This window comes from Athalia rosae, chromosome 1, assembly GCF_917208135.1.
Source record: "Athalia rosae chromosome 1, iyAthRosa1.1, whole genome shotgun sequence".
NCBI lineage: Eukaryota > Metazoa > Arthropoda > Insecta > Hymenoptera > Athaliidae > Athalia > Athalia rosae.
In genome coordinates this window covers 12191520-12206510 of record NC_064026.1, presented here as the reverse complement: position 1 = coordinate 12206510, position 14991 = coordinate 12191520, and the positions used below count along the sequence as shown (strand labels likewise).

The following is a 14991-nucleotide window of genomic DNA, read 5'->3' as shown; positions in this document are numbered from 1 at the left end:
ATTTCTATCGTATTCCCCGTTCTTTGTTTCTTCATTATGTGTTACACCTGTATTTTTTTTGTTTTTTTGTTTTTTTTCTCTCCATTTTATCAGGTATCCGGTGGATAACCGTTGCCGGATGCACGTATCGTGAATTTCGGGGGTTATGATTGCTTTTGAAAATCAAAGGTACACATTCGACCCACCGTCCTGTGTCCTCCGCACATACATATGTATAATACGTGTACGCCGCTCTTTTACCGATCGTACAAATTTGCAAATGCTTACGCGTGCATCAAATGCGTCGAACAGAACGCGACGATTTTTTACAAATATACTTGTACGGGGAAATGTGCGTATACCATACGTATAGGTACGCCAATATCGTAAAATCAAATATCGCAGATGTTCGGAGTTTGTAACGCCATACGACCGAATTTATAGTATACCGATCGTATACGATTACAATTACTACGACGATCACATCGACAGAGGGAGAGAGAGTATTTGTATTTTTTGTCCGACGCATAACATACCCAAGCAAAACCGAGAAGCCTATTTTATAGTCCGAGCGGAGGAGCGGAGGAGTTTCACCTGAACGCGCGGTGCACTCGCTCGGCCGTATACGTTTATACATATATATATATATATATATATATGTATATTATATCGGTTGCATTGTACGATATTTTCCTTTGACGATGCCGGCGTCAACGACGGTTGGGGTCGGTCGGTTTGTTGGTTGCCGTTTAAGCACTACTGCGCCTTCCTTATTCTCACGCAAGTGAAACTGCAGCGGCGCAGTCCCCACAAGCTGTTGTTCCGCATCTGCAGCGGGAGACCACCGTGCCGCGATAACTTTAATTCGATATAACGTACGCGTTCGCATTGTCTTCTGCCGTACCATTATCGTATTTTCTACGTTGTACGTACGTAGCCGCGGCGCGTAAGACCGACGGCAGTCCCGACGCCGTCGTCGAACTTCCTCGCGTTATTTCGCTACGAGGGACGCGGCGAAAATTCGCTCATCGTCGTTGACCCGGTCAAGGAGACGCGATTTTATCGCAAGTTCTGCGACGCTTCGATCGACCGTTGGTAAGAAAAAATTGAACGATCTCACGTCGATTCGAACAGGCGATATGCCACCGGTTCGTCTCCGGTCGATTTCCGAACGATCGTCACCGCGGAATATAATCTCTTCATATCGTCGCAATGGAATAAATATATGTTATAAACGATGGCATCGTCGCGCGCGGCAGCCCCTTTCGACGAAATAACTTATGGTAATCGGCTCCTGGTTGCAAGGTACGTACAAGGCGCTATAGGTATACCCTAGCCGTACGTATGACGTTGAATTTATTTCTCCGCATGAGAACGATCTTACCTTTGTTTTGCGGTTACGGGGTACGGAGAGCCGCGTTTATACAACCCTGTATCCCCGTATACACGTCGCTCGAGACTCCCCGAGTTCATTTTTATCAGCATTGTCCTTACATCGGACGAGCGAAATAAGCGCATGGGAAAACTGTGCAGAGGGGGGAAAAAAATTGAGAAATGCAAAACCCGTTGGACTGGTACGATCCAAGACCGAAGCGGATTGAAACACTGGCGAAGCGTGTGCGATTTATACACCAACCATTTCGAAAACGTGGCAGAAGTATCGACGATATTTCGAAGAGGGATTTTTCCGCAGAATTTTTCCATCGAATCGCGTTACGTTTCGAGTTTGGATTTGAATTTTGGGTCCGTATTCCGGAACCCTTTCGTCGGTAAGAAATACTTCTTCTCGTCTAGAATTCCGAGTGAAACGGAGGGCGTTAATTTTTGTTTCCATTTCTTAAGGCCAAACGTACGTTGAACTTTGCTTGAAAAAAATATTTGTCATCAAGTTTTCGTACGCGCAAACGTCTCTGCGAAGTATATTCGTTCGGTGAATCGGGTTTCGCGATTGGGAAATTATTTACGAACAAGAGTACATAAGCCCCGACCGCGTCGTCGTCGCGCGACGTTTGACAAGGGTAGTTGTAGCAGTAGGTCATGAGGTAAACTTGACGGTATAAATTAACCGGACGCGGAACAGCCCTCCCGCAATCGACTTACGCCCGAATGCGGCATTCAATTAATCGCCATTTTCTGCTGAGCTTTTGTTTGCCGGTTAAACAACATCCCGATGTAATGTCATTAGGAGATTGCGAACTTAAGCGGAGTCCTGGATTGTATGTGCTTCGTGTGTACGCGAGCTATGCGTTCTCCTTTTTTTCCCAATCGCGATTCTCTTTTTTCTTCTCGTTTTATCAACGATCAAATATTTACGTCGATCAAACTAATTTACAGCGGAGTTGGATAAATGGTCAAATATTTAAGCGTCGGGTGATATTTTATTTTTCATACAAAGTTCACGACTCTGCGGCTTAGAATTTCAATTTTCCACCGGATAATGGAAGAACGATATAGAATTTAATAGGACCCAGTTTCTATTTGATCAAGTTCAATTATCGTCCACTGCGAATTGTAATTGTTGGAACTGCCGAGCCGAGGGATCGAGGGAGCTAGCGAGTCGCGTGTACGTAGATGGAATATTAAATTTGTCGCTATAAAGTGGAAAAGCAGAAAACGAACAAACGTGTTATACGTATATACATATATATATATAATTATACACCTGTATACAATACACAAATCCACGTGTAACGGTATACTACTTACACCCCAAGTACAGCGAGCGCGGAGACGGAGCGAAGTTACTAAGCTTTGTTTTAGCACTCCCTCTATCACAATTTGCATAATTTATGATTAACGTTGTAATCTCTCGTGTTGATTGTCAAAATGAAATTGGTTGAATTTTTTTCCCCGTTTCTTTCGGGTAATCGCAGCCTACGTAGACACAATTTTTGATTCGCGTCAGCACCCGGATTACATTAATTCGCGAGTCGCTCCGGGTGTTCCATTTTCGATGAGATCCATCGCGTTGTCGCGAGCGATCCGTCAATCTGTCGTATGCAGCGGCACCGCGGCGACGGCGAACCGCACGCGAAAGTCATTGCGTGCGTTGCGAATCGTCTGAACTACACCTGCGTTTCGCCCTCGGTTGAAAACTGAGTCAACGCCGCCGTTGGATTGATCCAGTTTCACCGCAGCCGTGCGCGTCACGAGTTTTTATTCCCGATGCAAACTTCCTTCTTTTTTTTCTTTTGCCCAGACAGAAACTCAAGTCGCGAGACGTTTAATCAATTATCCGCAAAAACGTTGATTGAAAAGTTTTCAGTCTACGGATTTTCTCGGTTCAGTCAAGAAATAGCACAGAATCAAATCTGTAACCAGAGGGCGATGCTTAGCCTCCGTGTAATTGATGGTTTTCAACGTGGTATGAGTCGCTGCTTCCGGCTGCCTCACTTTCATCATACCCACCGAAATGATTAATCTAACTTGTCAAGATCATCGTGTGGGATAAAGCAGCAATTTCACACCTTGATACTAAAAAAAAAAAAAAAAAAAAAAAAAAACGAGACAAAAATCGTACAACAACCCTTTTTAGCGAAAGTATTTATATACTTATAACGAAATGTAACTCGGTCGTTTTTTTTTTTACCGCCAGAAAATGAACTGCTGGCTGTAGTCCATTTATTCAGAGAATCAGTGAAGCAAAACTTCCATGTAAATGTACGGTCTATACATACATACAATTGGCATGCCGTCATTCACCCCCTTTGTATATTAAGTGTAAAATATGCACAGGTGGGTGGAAATCATACGGTGGTATATAGCTGCCACATATGTATAACGTAAACTGCACTTTTACGATTAAAATATCCACGTACATGTACCCACCTATCTCCCGCACGCGTCCATCAGTTACGTACATATATCCACACACCGTGGGTGTATGTAAACGTTAACACGTGCGAGATGTTATGCATGCATAAGTGCGAGACACATGCGAATTTTTTACGCTCGTACACAATCTAAAGCTGAACGTTTTGAAAGGTTCTAAATATGCGGATGATGGCGCGCGCCGTTTCGTTTGACAATCCTATATGTACATACATACGTATGGACGTACAACAACCTACCTGTTCACCGGCTGGTGCTGCGAGGGTAATTGCATGGACTCGGGATGGATTTGAATAAAAAGAAAAAAAAAATAAAAAAAAATGGAAATAACGGATAAAAATTTTTCATACGGGAATGAGAAGCGAACGATCGATAAAGGAAAAGCCGAATGAACGAAATCAAAAATGATGGGGATGAAGAAACGGCTCACGTCGTGCGTTTCATGTAAGTCGCGCTTCGCTCGCTGTATAGTAATAGGATTGAAAAGCTTTGTCGTCGCGTTCGCTGGCATTGTTTTACGAAAATACTCCCAACTGGAAGCTTGTCAACGGGACTGCCGAGCGACGAGTGAACCAACGTTGTACTAGTACGACTTCCTGAGGGTGATGCCGATACGATAAGTTTTTATTTTCTTATTTGGTTTTTCGCCTTTTTTTTTTCTCTCGATTTCACGCGTCTCCCGACTTTTCTTCGCTCCTTTTTCGGTTTTCTCCTCGTCGTTCCGTCGTTCATTCGCAGTCGATTATTAGATTTGACAAATTCACGCGGTCTCGCCCGACGCCGATGGCTGTACTCTACGTCGCGTACGTTGCGAAAGCGAATATCGGAGGAGATCGTAGAGTGCGAAAAAGTACCGTGAAAGAAAAGCTTCTCGGTACGGCGTGAAAATTCAATTATCGCGTATCACGTGGATTGATTTTTCGTCGGTTCGAGTAGCCGTATCACGGCCACTCGGTGATCGATTGAAAATCTGGAAAATTAAGCCCGTTGTGGCTTCTGTTTACGGAAAAGCGACGCGGCGGATAAAGAGAAACAAGCCGGAAGCTGCGGAGGTTTCATCGAACACAAAGATATCGAGATTGCGCTAAGCGCCGGAATCCTCAAAGCTCCGCGGTAGGATAGGGATAGGTTGAGTAGTCGGGGTGGAAGCGAGCAGCTCACTCATTCGCGGATACCCTTCTCCGTTTACCCGGACCCTTAAATACTAACAACGTACGATCTTGGTATTGCGAGCTTCTGAAATAGCTCCCTTTCCTTTATCTCGGCTGCCTTTCGATCTCTTCTCGGAAACGAACGCCGATTCCACGGAGCGGCTCCTCTGCCGTCCGGGTCGCCAGAGACAAGCTTGTTCCGAATCTTTTTACAGAGCTGTGCGACAAAGCAGAAGACCATTACCCTGATGATGGCCTTTCTATCTCATTCGTTGAACGGAAACTGCGTTTAATTGTTTCCGAGTCGAAGTAGCGAATCCTATACATCGTTCGGCTGTACTACCGGTGTTGCCGTTACCGCTACTTCTGCCATCCGATACTTCATTTCCGTAACCCGAAAAACGATTTTTACGTATGTACTACCCTATCGTGTAGCATTTATTTAATACGATGCGACGATCCGGAAAGAAATCGTTTTGTCGCTAGTCGGTGTAGCCTGCACTTTGCGATACGGTTCGCCTTTTACTCTCCGAAGTAAAAAGTTAGCGAGAGATATCTATGGTAAGAGGAATGGAATAACTTTTATTCTTTATTCTTCTTATGCGCTTTCTATTGTTATCCTCGCCCGTACGTACACCTACATCTGTCCATAAGATGATTTGAAAACTTCTTATCGCCTTTCCGAAAATATAAAGTTGACGAAAAAAATTTATGACGAATGAGCGCACCGAGCTTTCGGACGGATCCCCAGTTTCGTGGGTGCAGTCCGTCCGTGGGGCGAAGTGCGATGCGCGACTACTCACTTTCATTACTACCTCCCCCCCTCCCCCCACACTCGCAATTTCTTCGCCACCGTTAACCCCCCCCCGCATAGCACGTTTTTATTGTTTATATAGTTTTTGTCTACGTCTTCTGCACTTTGAGAGTATAGAAACGTTGTCGGCAAGATTCTAGTCGTTGCAGTAATACCTGCACTTTCGAAAATTACCACGCCAAGTGAGACGAGAAATTCATAGAACTGGACAGGCACGCTAACGCTATCCTTGTACCCGAAATTTTAAGAGCTTTCAAAAAATTTTTTTTCATCATCAGCCTGATGCAACGAAGTGAGATACAAAGGAGGAGAACGGGGTTGGCTACGAGAGGAATGAATGTTCTCGAATAATTTCGACGTCTCGAAGAACGGGTATTAATTTACGCAAAATGCATCAGGAATTGTCGGAATCGCAGCGCGGAGACGTGTTTGAGATGTGCGCGACGTTGTTCGGATCGCAATAGCTAGACGAAAAGTAAAGCTGAATCGATGTTTGGAAATGAGGTAATTTATCGCTTTAATTAAGTCGGAGGCTGGTAATTTATGGTTGGAATTTACGAGGAGATTGCAGCAGTCATTCGACGGGACCACGAAGCGTGCGGCACCGTGCGGTGGCGGCGGTGCTCTATGTAAGCGGGTGTTCGAATTCGTCGTAAAATTAAAGTCTTTTCCACGTTGACAGAAATACCGCTTCTTCAAACACACCCCCCCCCCCCTCCCCTCCCTCCCCTCCTCGCCGCCGCAGGTTACCGGCGTGGAATAGCGGACTTGTCAACCGTCGTCGCTGTAACGGCATTGAATCCCAGTAGCAGACGCTGGAACGACTTGCCGCTGCGAAGATCCACTTTCTCAGCTATGACGTAAAAGCAACGCCTCAGCTTTTCATCTGATTCAATTTTCTCCTTCTTCGTATTCTTTCACTTGCATTGTCCTTTTTTTTTTTTCTTTTTTTTTTTTTTTTGTTTCTCATTTTCCTCTTGGTTTCGTATCTACCACATTTTTCCGGTCTCCGGAGAGAATGAAAGAGGGTACGCAGCCTCCGTTGTCGTCACTAGCTGCCGCTAGTGAGGACCAAATGAAATATATGTAAATAATGAGGGTGCCTATGAATAGTGGCAGTGGTTGCGGCGGTAGTCGGTGGTAGTCGCAGCGCCGGTGGCGGAGTGGTAGACCGCTAATGGCGAGTGCAACGCCCGATGAAGGACCACCCGAAAATAATACCCGACTCTTAACAACCGTCGACCGCCCAATTATTATCAAGCGCATGGTTTTTGTTCGCTTCCATTTTTCACACCAGAAATTTCGATCCGTCTAGCCGAGTATGAGGGAGGCGCGAGCGCGAACCTCCGTCGAAATTAATGCTTCGCTACCCCTTCGACCCTACATATATTCAAAAACTGAAATTCACTATCACGAAATACGAAGTCTGTTTGAATTTCTCAAATTTTACTCCGACGAACGGACGTGGTATTTATTTATTCTCTTATTTCAATCCGAACTTTGTTCAAAGTAATCGGCTCACGGATTGAATCGAGTTGAATTATTTGCGTCGGAGGATTTTGCCGCATCGAATTTGTACGAGGTAAATATATATATATGTATATGTATACGTGTGTGCGTATACCTGTATCGATGGGATATCGGGTAAACTTGTCGGGGTATTAGGATCAAAGGAAAATATGAAATTGGCAAAGTCGTCCCCTTTCCGATGGTAACGGAGGATTTATTTTTACACTTGGAATGAGATTCGGCCCGGTACATAACCGCTTAAGATTTTACGGGCAAGAAACTCGGAAGAGCTCGTCTCGAGTCAACTGCGGGGGGGTCGGAGGTGAAGGTTGAGGGTGGTCTTGGAGGGAGGCCGAAGGGGTGAGAGTGCAGTGAACCTCGTACAACGTTGTACGTCGAGGTTTTTACACAAAGTTCTCAAAGCAAGTGCCGGCAGAACCGCATAAAATAAGGCAGCCGACTGGAGCGATCCCCCGGTAACCTCTCGAACGAATCCGAAGAAACAACATCGTCCTTACGAGCCGTTATGCTGGTGCGCGATGAACAGAAGTACGGTTGATATTTCACGTAATTATATCCCAATTATCAAACATTAATTATTAATTTATATTCAACTGGGGGATCGTTGCAAAGTTCTTCGAGGGGTTGAAATCGCTGGTCGGTCTAGAGGACATCCTCGAGTTCTTGATTTTTAAATTTTCATATCATTATCGCCGAATTATATAACAGCGAAATCGAAAAGCCAAATGCAAAATATCGGCTCTAGCTAGAGGAATGGGGTCTCAAGATTGAAATTCTAATTAATAGCCATCGCTTGGATATTATTATTGGAAGTGGGAAAATTGCTTTCTCCTCATTCCCCTCCTGATCACTGCATCCATCCCCTCTTCCTATTATTCTTCCCATCGACTGATGCTTTTTTAATGTTCTCATCCAAACCCCTCTCCCTCTCTTTTCTACGCTTCTCCAGGAGCAGATTGATTATCGTAATGAAAATCTTTGCATCTCAGTGTCATTTGTGCCAAACTTTATCCCCCACTTCATCGCAATCAACTTTTGGCCTTCGCCGAACTCAACCTTCGACTTTTTTCAAAACTTAACGAATATTAATACCGGCAAAGACGGTTCCCAAAATCAATTTACCCTTCGGGCCGGACCGTACGTTGACCGTTACTACTGCGCGCGGCGATCCGCCGCTTTTCAAATTTGCTCTACCAGCCGAAGCTACGGAGCTTGATTATTTTCTTTCTTAAAACTAAAGTCGAAATCATTTCTATGTCTTTTTTTCTTTTGAGTTCAACAACGATCGAGTTCTCTCTCTCCGATTTTCCGCTTTTCGGAATCGAAAAGTTCAAACACCTTGATCAGTTTATTCGTAGCTCGCGAGTGTGGTAGGAACATTTCAAGTTCAACGAATTCCGAGCGAAGATTCTTTTTTGTCAGTTCAGCTCTCGCATTTGAAAAAAATGAAAGTATCTTTCGAAAAATTACACCCTGTTTCGGATAATTTATTGCGATAATTTAGAAGCGCGCGAAGCTCGCGCGAGGTTTTTTCACTCGGCAACTTGAAATATATTTACAAATGGGATTTAAATCCACTAACGGGATGTGGAATATTGTTTGCGTTACTCAGGGAAAGTATTATACGGGAACAAAAGAGAAACGAGGTGCTTAAAGTGTAGATAGAAAGTGGTGGCTCAAGCCGACGTCAGACAAAGCCAAAAGCCATAAAGGGAGCGAGCATCCGAGGGGGTGCCGGCGTTGCGCGATGTCAACGGCGGGGCGAGGCGAGGCGAGGCCATCCAGGAGAGGTAGAAAACGAAACCCTACCTCTTTTACATGTGCCCTCGCCACCGATTGATTTCCCTTGTTGAGACGAAGAATCGAGATCGATGAAAGTGGAAGACTTGAAATATAGTAATGTGCTTTCTACGACGACGAACATCCCAACTTTGAACACACCGAAATTTCGCGACCAGCTGCGATCGCCTCGTTTCGTATTCTCCAAATGAATTTCTATCCACCGGTATAATTAATGACAGGCGAAAACTGTATGAAAAACGTCTCCCTTCTCAATGAAAGGTCGGCCACGAATCACTGGGCGTAAGTTTTTTTCAGCAAAAATGAAAGAAGCTCAATTAAGAAACGTGGAGTTGCGAAAGATCGGGACCGCTCCTATATGTTCATGAAACAGTGTTTCCGAATCCAGAGTGGGATCGCACGAGTCGGGCTGTGGATTCGATACTTTTATTTCTCGTTATTTTTTCGACGTGTCTTAACATTTTTCTCGATGTGTTCCAGGAGGGCGAGCGAGGTTATTTGGAGGGGTTGGCGTCGAGGTACGCAGACCTCTTCAGAACGCATTACGGTGACGTTCTGGAGCCACTCGAGGAGCTACGGCGCCGAGAAACAAATGTATCCCCCAGAATGGCCAACACTCAACTTACCACCAGTCATTCACAGCCCATTTACGTGCCAGGAAAATACTCTGTAAGTGTATACGTGTGAAAAGTCACCTGACGCACACATACTTCTTCCCTGGTATTAAACGCGTACAGCGTATACTACTCAAACGGTTATGTCCGCCCAAAGGATTCCCACAATTCACCATACCGCGATCTACTGCCGCGCGAGTGAATTTTCACGGTAAAACCCAGCGCGCTTTTAATTATTAATTAATTCATTAGTCAGTCGTACTGAATAACGATTATACGTACGAGGATGTTTTTTCAAATTAAATCTGTGAAAAACATCGTACGTATAATGCCGTGGTAGGAATCATTACACTCCGCGAATCGTCTTCGAGCACGCTTTCGTTTTGTATTGCACACATTTTCGGTTTTTTTTTTCTCTCTCCTTATTGTTGAAAAACCAAAATTTCACGGTCGTGAAATCCTGAGTGAGTCTCTTATAGTTTTGTGAAAGGAACAAAAAAAAAGAAGAGAAAAAAAAAAAAAGGAAGAAAGAACGAGACAAAAAATGGAAAAGCATTCTTTCATACCTCGGGGCGGATATCCTAATCTCCCGCTTTTCAGTTTTTCCCTTGGGAATCCTTCGCCAGGGCCTAAAAGTACGAGACGAGGGCAACGGGACGTTTAAAAGTACCTACGGAGCGGGTAGTTATTTATACACGAAACGTACAGCACTGTAGAAATACCGCAACTGTAAATTCAAAGTCACGCTCTAACAAGGATTAACTTTTTGCCTTCATCTCCAACCTAACCACCCACCTACCCGCCCACTCACTTTTCCTTCCTTTTACTTACATTTTTTGCTTTCTTTGCCTCGCGGCCAACGCATCGTAACGGAAAACTTTTACGTCACTAACATACCTATATAGTTGAGTTTCTTGAGTTCTTCTCTCTATGCGTATATGTGTACTTTTAAATACCTTGTACGTGTGTGAATATCGCTGTGTGTAATATACGTCCGTTAAGTTGATCACAAAGTCAGTTCTTCCGAGGTTCTTTCCGCTTCTGTGTCAATAAGAGAAAAAAGAAAATAAAGAAAAAAACTTGTAAAAAAAAAAAAAAGGAAAAAAAAAGAAAGAAAGAAAGTAATAATAATTTTCGATGTTACTCCGAGCGTTCACAACCCTCTTTTGAGCACCGGATTAATTCTCACTCCCCAACCCGTTTTATATGAGAACGAGGGAATATTATAACGAAAAGTAAAAAAAAGATACGATGAATTTATACCCCCCCGTATCGTACGTACTTTTAAACGGCGAAGTGAAAAAAATTCGCCCCACCAGAAAGTATCGAATTAATATCGCCGGTCTTATTATTTGTTCTTACTTTCATAGCCCTCGAGTTGCCTGAGTGACAAGGAAGAGGACGAAATTTACGGCTTCGGTTACGGAGTTTTCGGACGTCAGATGCTGCAGCAAAGGCAACAAAAACTCGCCCTTGCAACACAAAATACTACCGCGACACCCGGTGCAAATCAACAGACTTACCAAAGGTAAAATTTTGGCGTTAATATTCCATAGCTCGGATCCCTTAGTTTTTTTCGCGTCGTAGCAACGAGTTTCTGGCTGATATTGGAACTGGATCGATTCCCGTGAGAAACTAGTTCGAATTTATGATGTGAAGGTTAGACACGCACAGGTAACGGGGATGTACGCGGAAACACCAGCTTCAAATATTCGCGGATTCGGTAGCGAGTTGTTTGGCCGCATCACGGGTATCGAGTGTAGAGAAGGAGAGTTTGTAAATCGTCTCCAATTTCACGGTAGAATTGACTTCGTATTTCCGGTTAAACGGTAACCTCCTCGGGGCAAATGTGAAACCTACCGTAGTGCGCGTGTTATTATGTGTATAACGTAATGAATATATACGTATGTATCTACGTATGCAATAATTCAACGTCATCATCCCCCTGCCGAAACGTACGTACCCACACCCAGGTCCTCGCCGATTTGATCTCGGAGGGCTTGAGGGAGAGGGAGAGATAACATTCACGATCAAAACTACAACGTTTCAACAAAGATCTCCGACTCTAATCCTACTTCGCTCCTTGTTACCGTTACTGTAACTGGCGTACAGTTTCTATGGCCTCTACATTCGTAAGTAACGTTCGCCAGCTATCTCTTGAAACGGTGATCAATATTTAGTGTCTAATTAACGCAGCAGAAGCAGTAACGTAATGGCCCACTATGGTGTAGCGAAAACCCTACGCACTGGGGCTGGCAGGCAGACCCAGAATTAGACGATGAGAAGTAGGTAGGAGTTAGTTGGCTACACAAGATTGCTTTACACCAAAGGACAAAGGAACGATTATCATTAAACATTCTCACTGTGTATATACACCTATACCTCTCCTCTTCGCATTTTCCCAGTATATTATACAGTGTATTATCTTAATACCGACTAATTTCAACAAAGTTTCCCGCTTATGATAAACTCCTACAGGTGTACATTATTCCGTTTCACCTGATTCGCGAGTTGAATGCACCAGGATTTTGGGGGGGGTGGGGGGGAAAGAAAACAACATATTCTCTCGTATTCGAGTATAAGCGGTATTCCATGTGGCGAGACAAACGAAACGAGCGCGTGTCTTTTGAACTCGAGCGGTATATCCGAATTGTTTTTTCCACAATCGCGGATGGAAACCAGAGAGTTTCCATCCGCGAACGAGGATGAAAACCAGTCGATTGGCCATCCTCCTCCTGTCCGAATGAAATCTCGCTTGTTGCCCTCCGATGGTGCAGAAAATGGTACGTTCACCTAGGTGAAAACTGTCGTCCGCACCTCGCACGAAGTTGAGAACACCTCGGCCTCGCCTCTCTGTGCCCACTTTCGTACGCGGCGTCTAAGCGACAGTTTTTCCTCGCGGTACACAATGTACGATTATTTATTTATTTATTTTTTTTTTTTTTCTCGTCAACTAGACTCTTGGAAGCCCGCGCATCTTGTCTTCGACTGTAGCTCGGAACACTCTCACCCTAATTCACGGTGGTTTGACGTATGGGAGTAAGCCGGCCTATTTTCCTATTTTTCTATATCCCCGTTATAATCGACCGCGCGAACGTTAACGCAATTATCGATTTTTGTTATACGGTAATCGAGGTAAATTTATCGCTCGGGCGCTAGGCCGTTTTCGAATAATTAAATTATTGGTAAAAATTTTCCAGCTGATGAATACAGATGATCCCATCATATCCCGACGCCGTTGGCCAGTAATTTATATCTCGGTACACTGTACACATAATACGAATGAAATTCATCCCCAATTTATTTCTATGTATAAATTACGCTCGTCCCGGTCTTCTATTTCACCCGTACACGTCACAAATAATACTGAAAAATAACGCGGTCGAGCGAAATCTCATTTATTACCGAATCCTAACCCCCCCCCCCCCACTATCCCCATTGGCCAGAGATATTCGGGAATACGAAACGTCCCTTGAATCTGGTATTGAGACGTCGACAGTTCCCACCCGTCAAACCAACGAGTCCGACCGTAGGCTACCCAATTAGTATTCGGTCCGATCGGATACTCCCCACTGAATACCAACCGTTTTACTACTGACCTCTACCCACCTGTCCCGTCGTCCCTCGCACGTGTTTGTTCTCTTGTCTATCGATGCCAGCGTAAAGTATCGCTCTAATTATGCAGTTCTGCGTCGGGGCTGTCTTGAGGGTTTCGGGGATGACATCGATAGCGTATGTCGGCTTCGTAATAACATCCCAAGATTGGCACGAGCGTTGCTCAATTGACCATCGCCGGAGGTACGATATAAACCGCTTTGATCTTCGGTCCTAAGTAATTGGGAAATTTTTCGTACAAACACGAGGCGTTCGTTTGATCGGAATATTATTTACACCGCCTGCGAATTCCTAGGAGCTTCTCGGACAGAATGTATGAACAAAAATGGGGGGAAAAAAAAAAAAAACGTACGTCACCCGCATCTCGGCAGCGATGAAATTGGCGAGGCGCGGGCTTTTATGATGTTCGATTAATTCGTCACACGTCCCAGCGTAATTAGTTTCCCATTACATGAAGCGAATTTTCTCTAATTGGACGAATTGCCACTCACCCCACGTGCCGACGCGACGCACGAGGTTCAATTATACCGGGCAAAAATTTTTTCACACATTTGTTATCTTCTTCCGCCTGCATTATACTGCACCGCGGCGTGCAGGTTGAATAAAATCTCCTCCGAAAGCGGTTAATCGCGAACCGGTCAGTTTTCGGTGGAAATGAATTTGTTTGGAAATATAATGAAATGACATGCTCTCGGAATTGCCGATAGAAGCGAGAGTATCGCGATTCGAGAATATCGGAGATATCGTAGGATAGAAAATTGCAATAATTGAACTCGTTTCATTTTTAATTTTTCAATTTTTTTCCAGTTGCCTCAGCCCGAGATCGGCGTTCTTCTATGAATTCCCGCCAAACGGTGAGTAAAATTTAAATACCCACACACACACACATGTATTAATGCAGATATTTATTGAAATTCGAAATTATATAATAATTATTTTCTGCTGCTGATTGCGCTCTGAAATCTCGTGTAAATTTCGCGATTCATTTAACGTCGATTGAAACCTCCGAGCATCGTAACCCACATTGTACGTTCCGTTGTACCTATACTATTTGAAAATTACGTCGGAAAAATTGGGATGATTTTCTTCACTCGCCAAAAGCTTCGCGTTGTAGGCGCACTGCGCATACCGGTTCGCATGTACGTACCCGAGTCGGTTATAAAAGGTGTGTAAGCGGCGGGTGTTGCTCACTCCGTTTACACCACTGCCGAGTATAATCGTGCTGATAATTAAGCACAATTTAGTCACATTTACGAGGCATGATGCATTAATTGAAAGAACCGTACGCGAATGTGGTTTACAACGTTTCTTCGTCGTTACTAGATCATTTGTCAAACGATTTTCGACCCGATAGTTTTTTTGTTTTCTTTTTCTCACCGACTAGCTAGGTATTTCAGTAGAAGTAAAGGTGTACGTAGGTGAAACCAGAAAATTACTATGTAATTCCAGTGTGAAAAGTAAATCGAAGTAAAAATTGTTGTTGGTTCTGACGATGGAAAGGAGGCGGCGGCAGCGGTGGCGTATTACCGTAGAGGCGAGGAAAAGTTGGTTAAAATTTTTCAAGATATCGAAAAGCACTTTAGCTTCAATATTGGAAAGACGCAGGGGCGAAGGTAGGAAACGGAGTGAGGTCAACGTTGATATTTCATTTCTATTG

At 44.1% G+C, this 14991-nt stretch overlaps 1 protein-coding gene across 4 annotated transcripts in view; it reads left to right on the top strand.

The window, feature by feature from the left end:
• The window catches only part of LOC105686971, a 174803-nt gene that overhangs the window by 120064 nt on the left and 39748 nt on the right, over nt 1-14991 (top strand). For all 4 annotated transcript variants that reach the window (XM_048653241.1, XM_020852963.2, XM_020852962.2 and 1 more), the window contains exons 2-4: nt 9586-9774; nt 11090-11247; nt 14142-14188. In XM_048653241.1, the coding sequence (XP_048509198.1) occupies nt 9586-9774; nt 11090-11247; nt 14142-14188 (394 nt within the window). The remainder of the gene's footprint in view (nt 1-9585; nt 9775-11089; nt 11248-14141; nt 14189-14991) is intronic.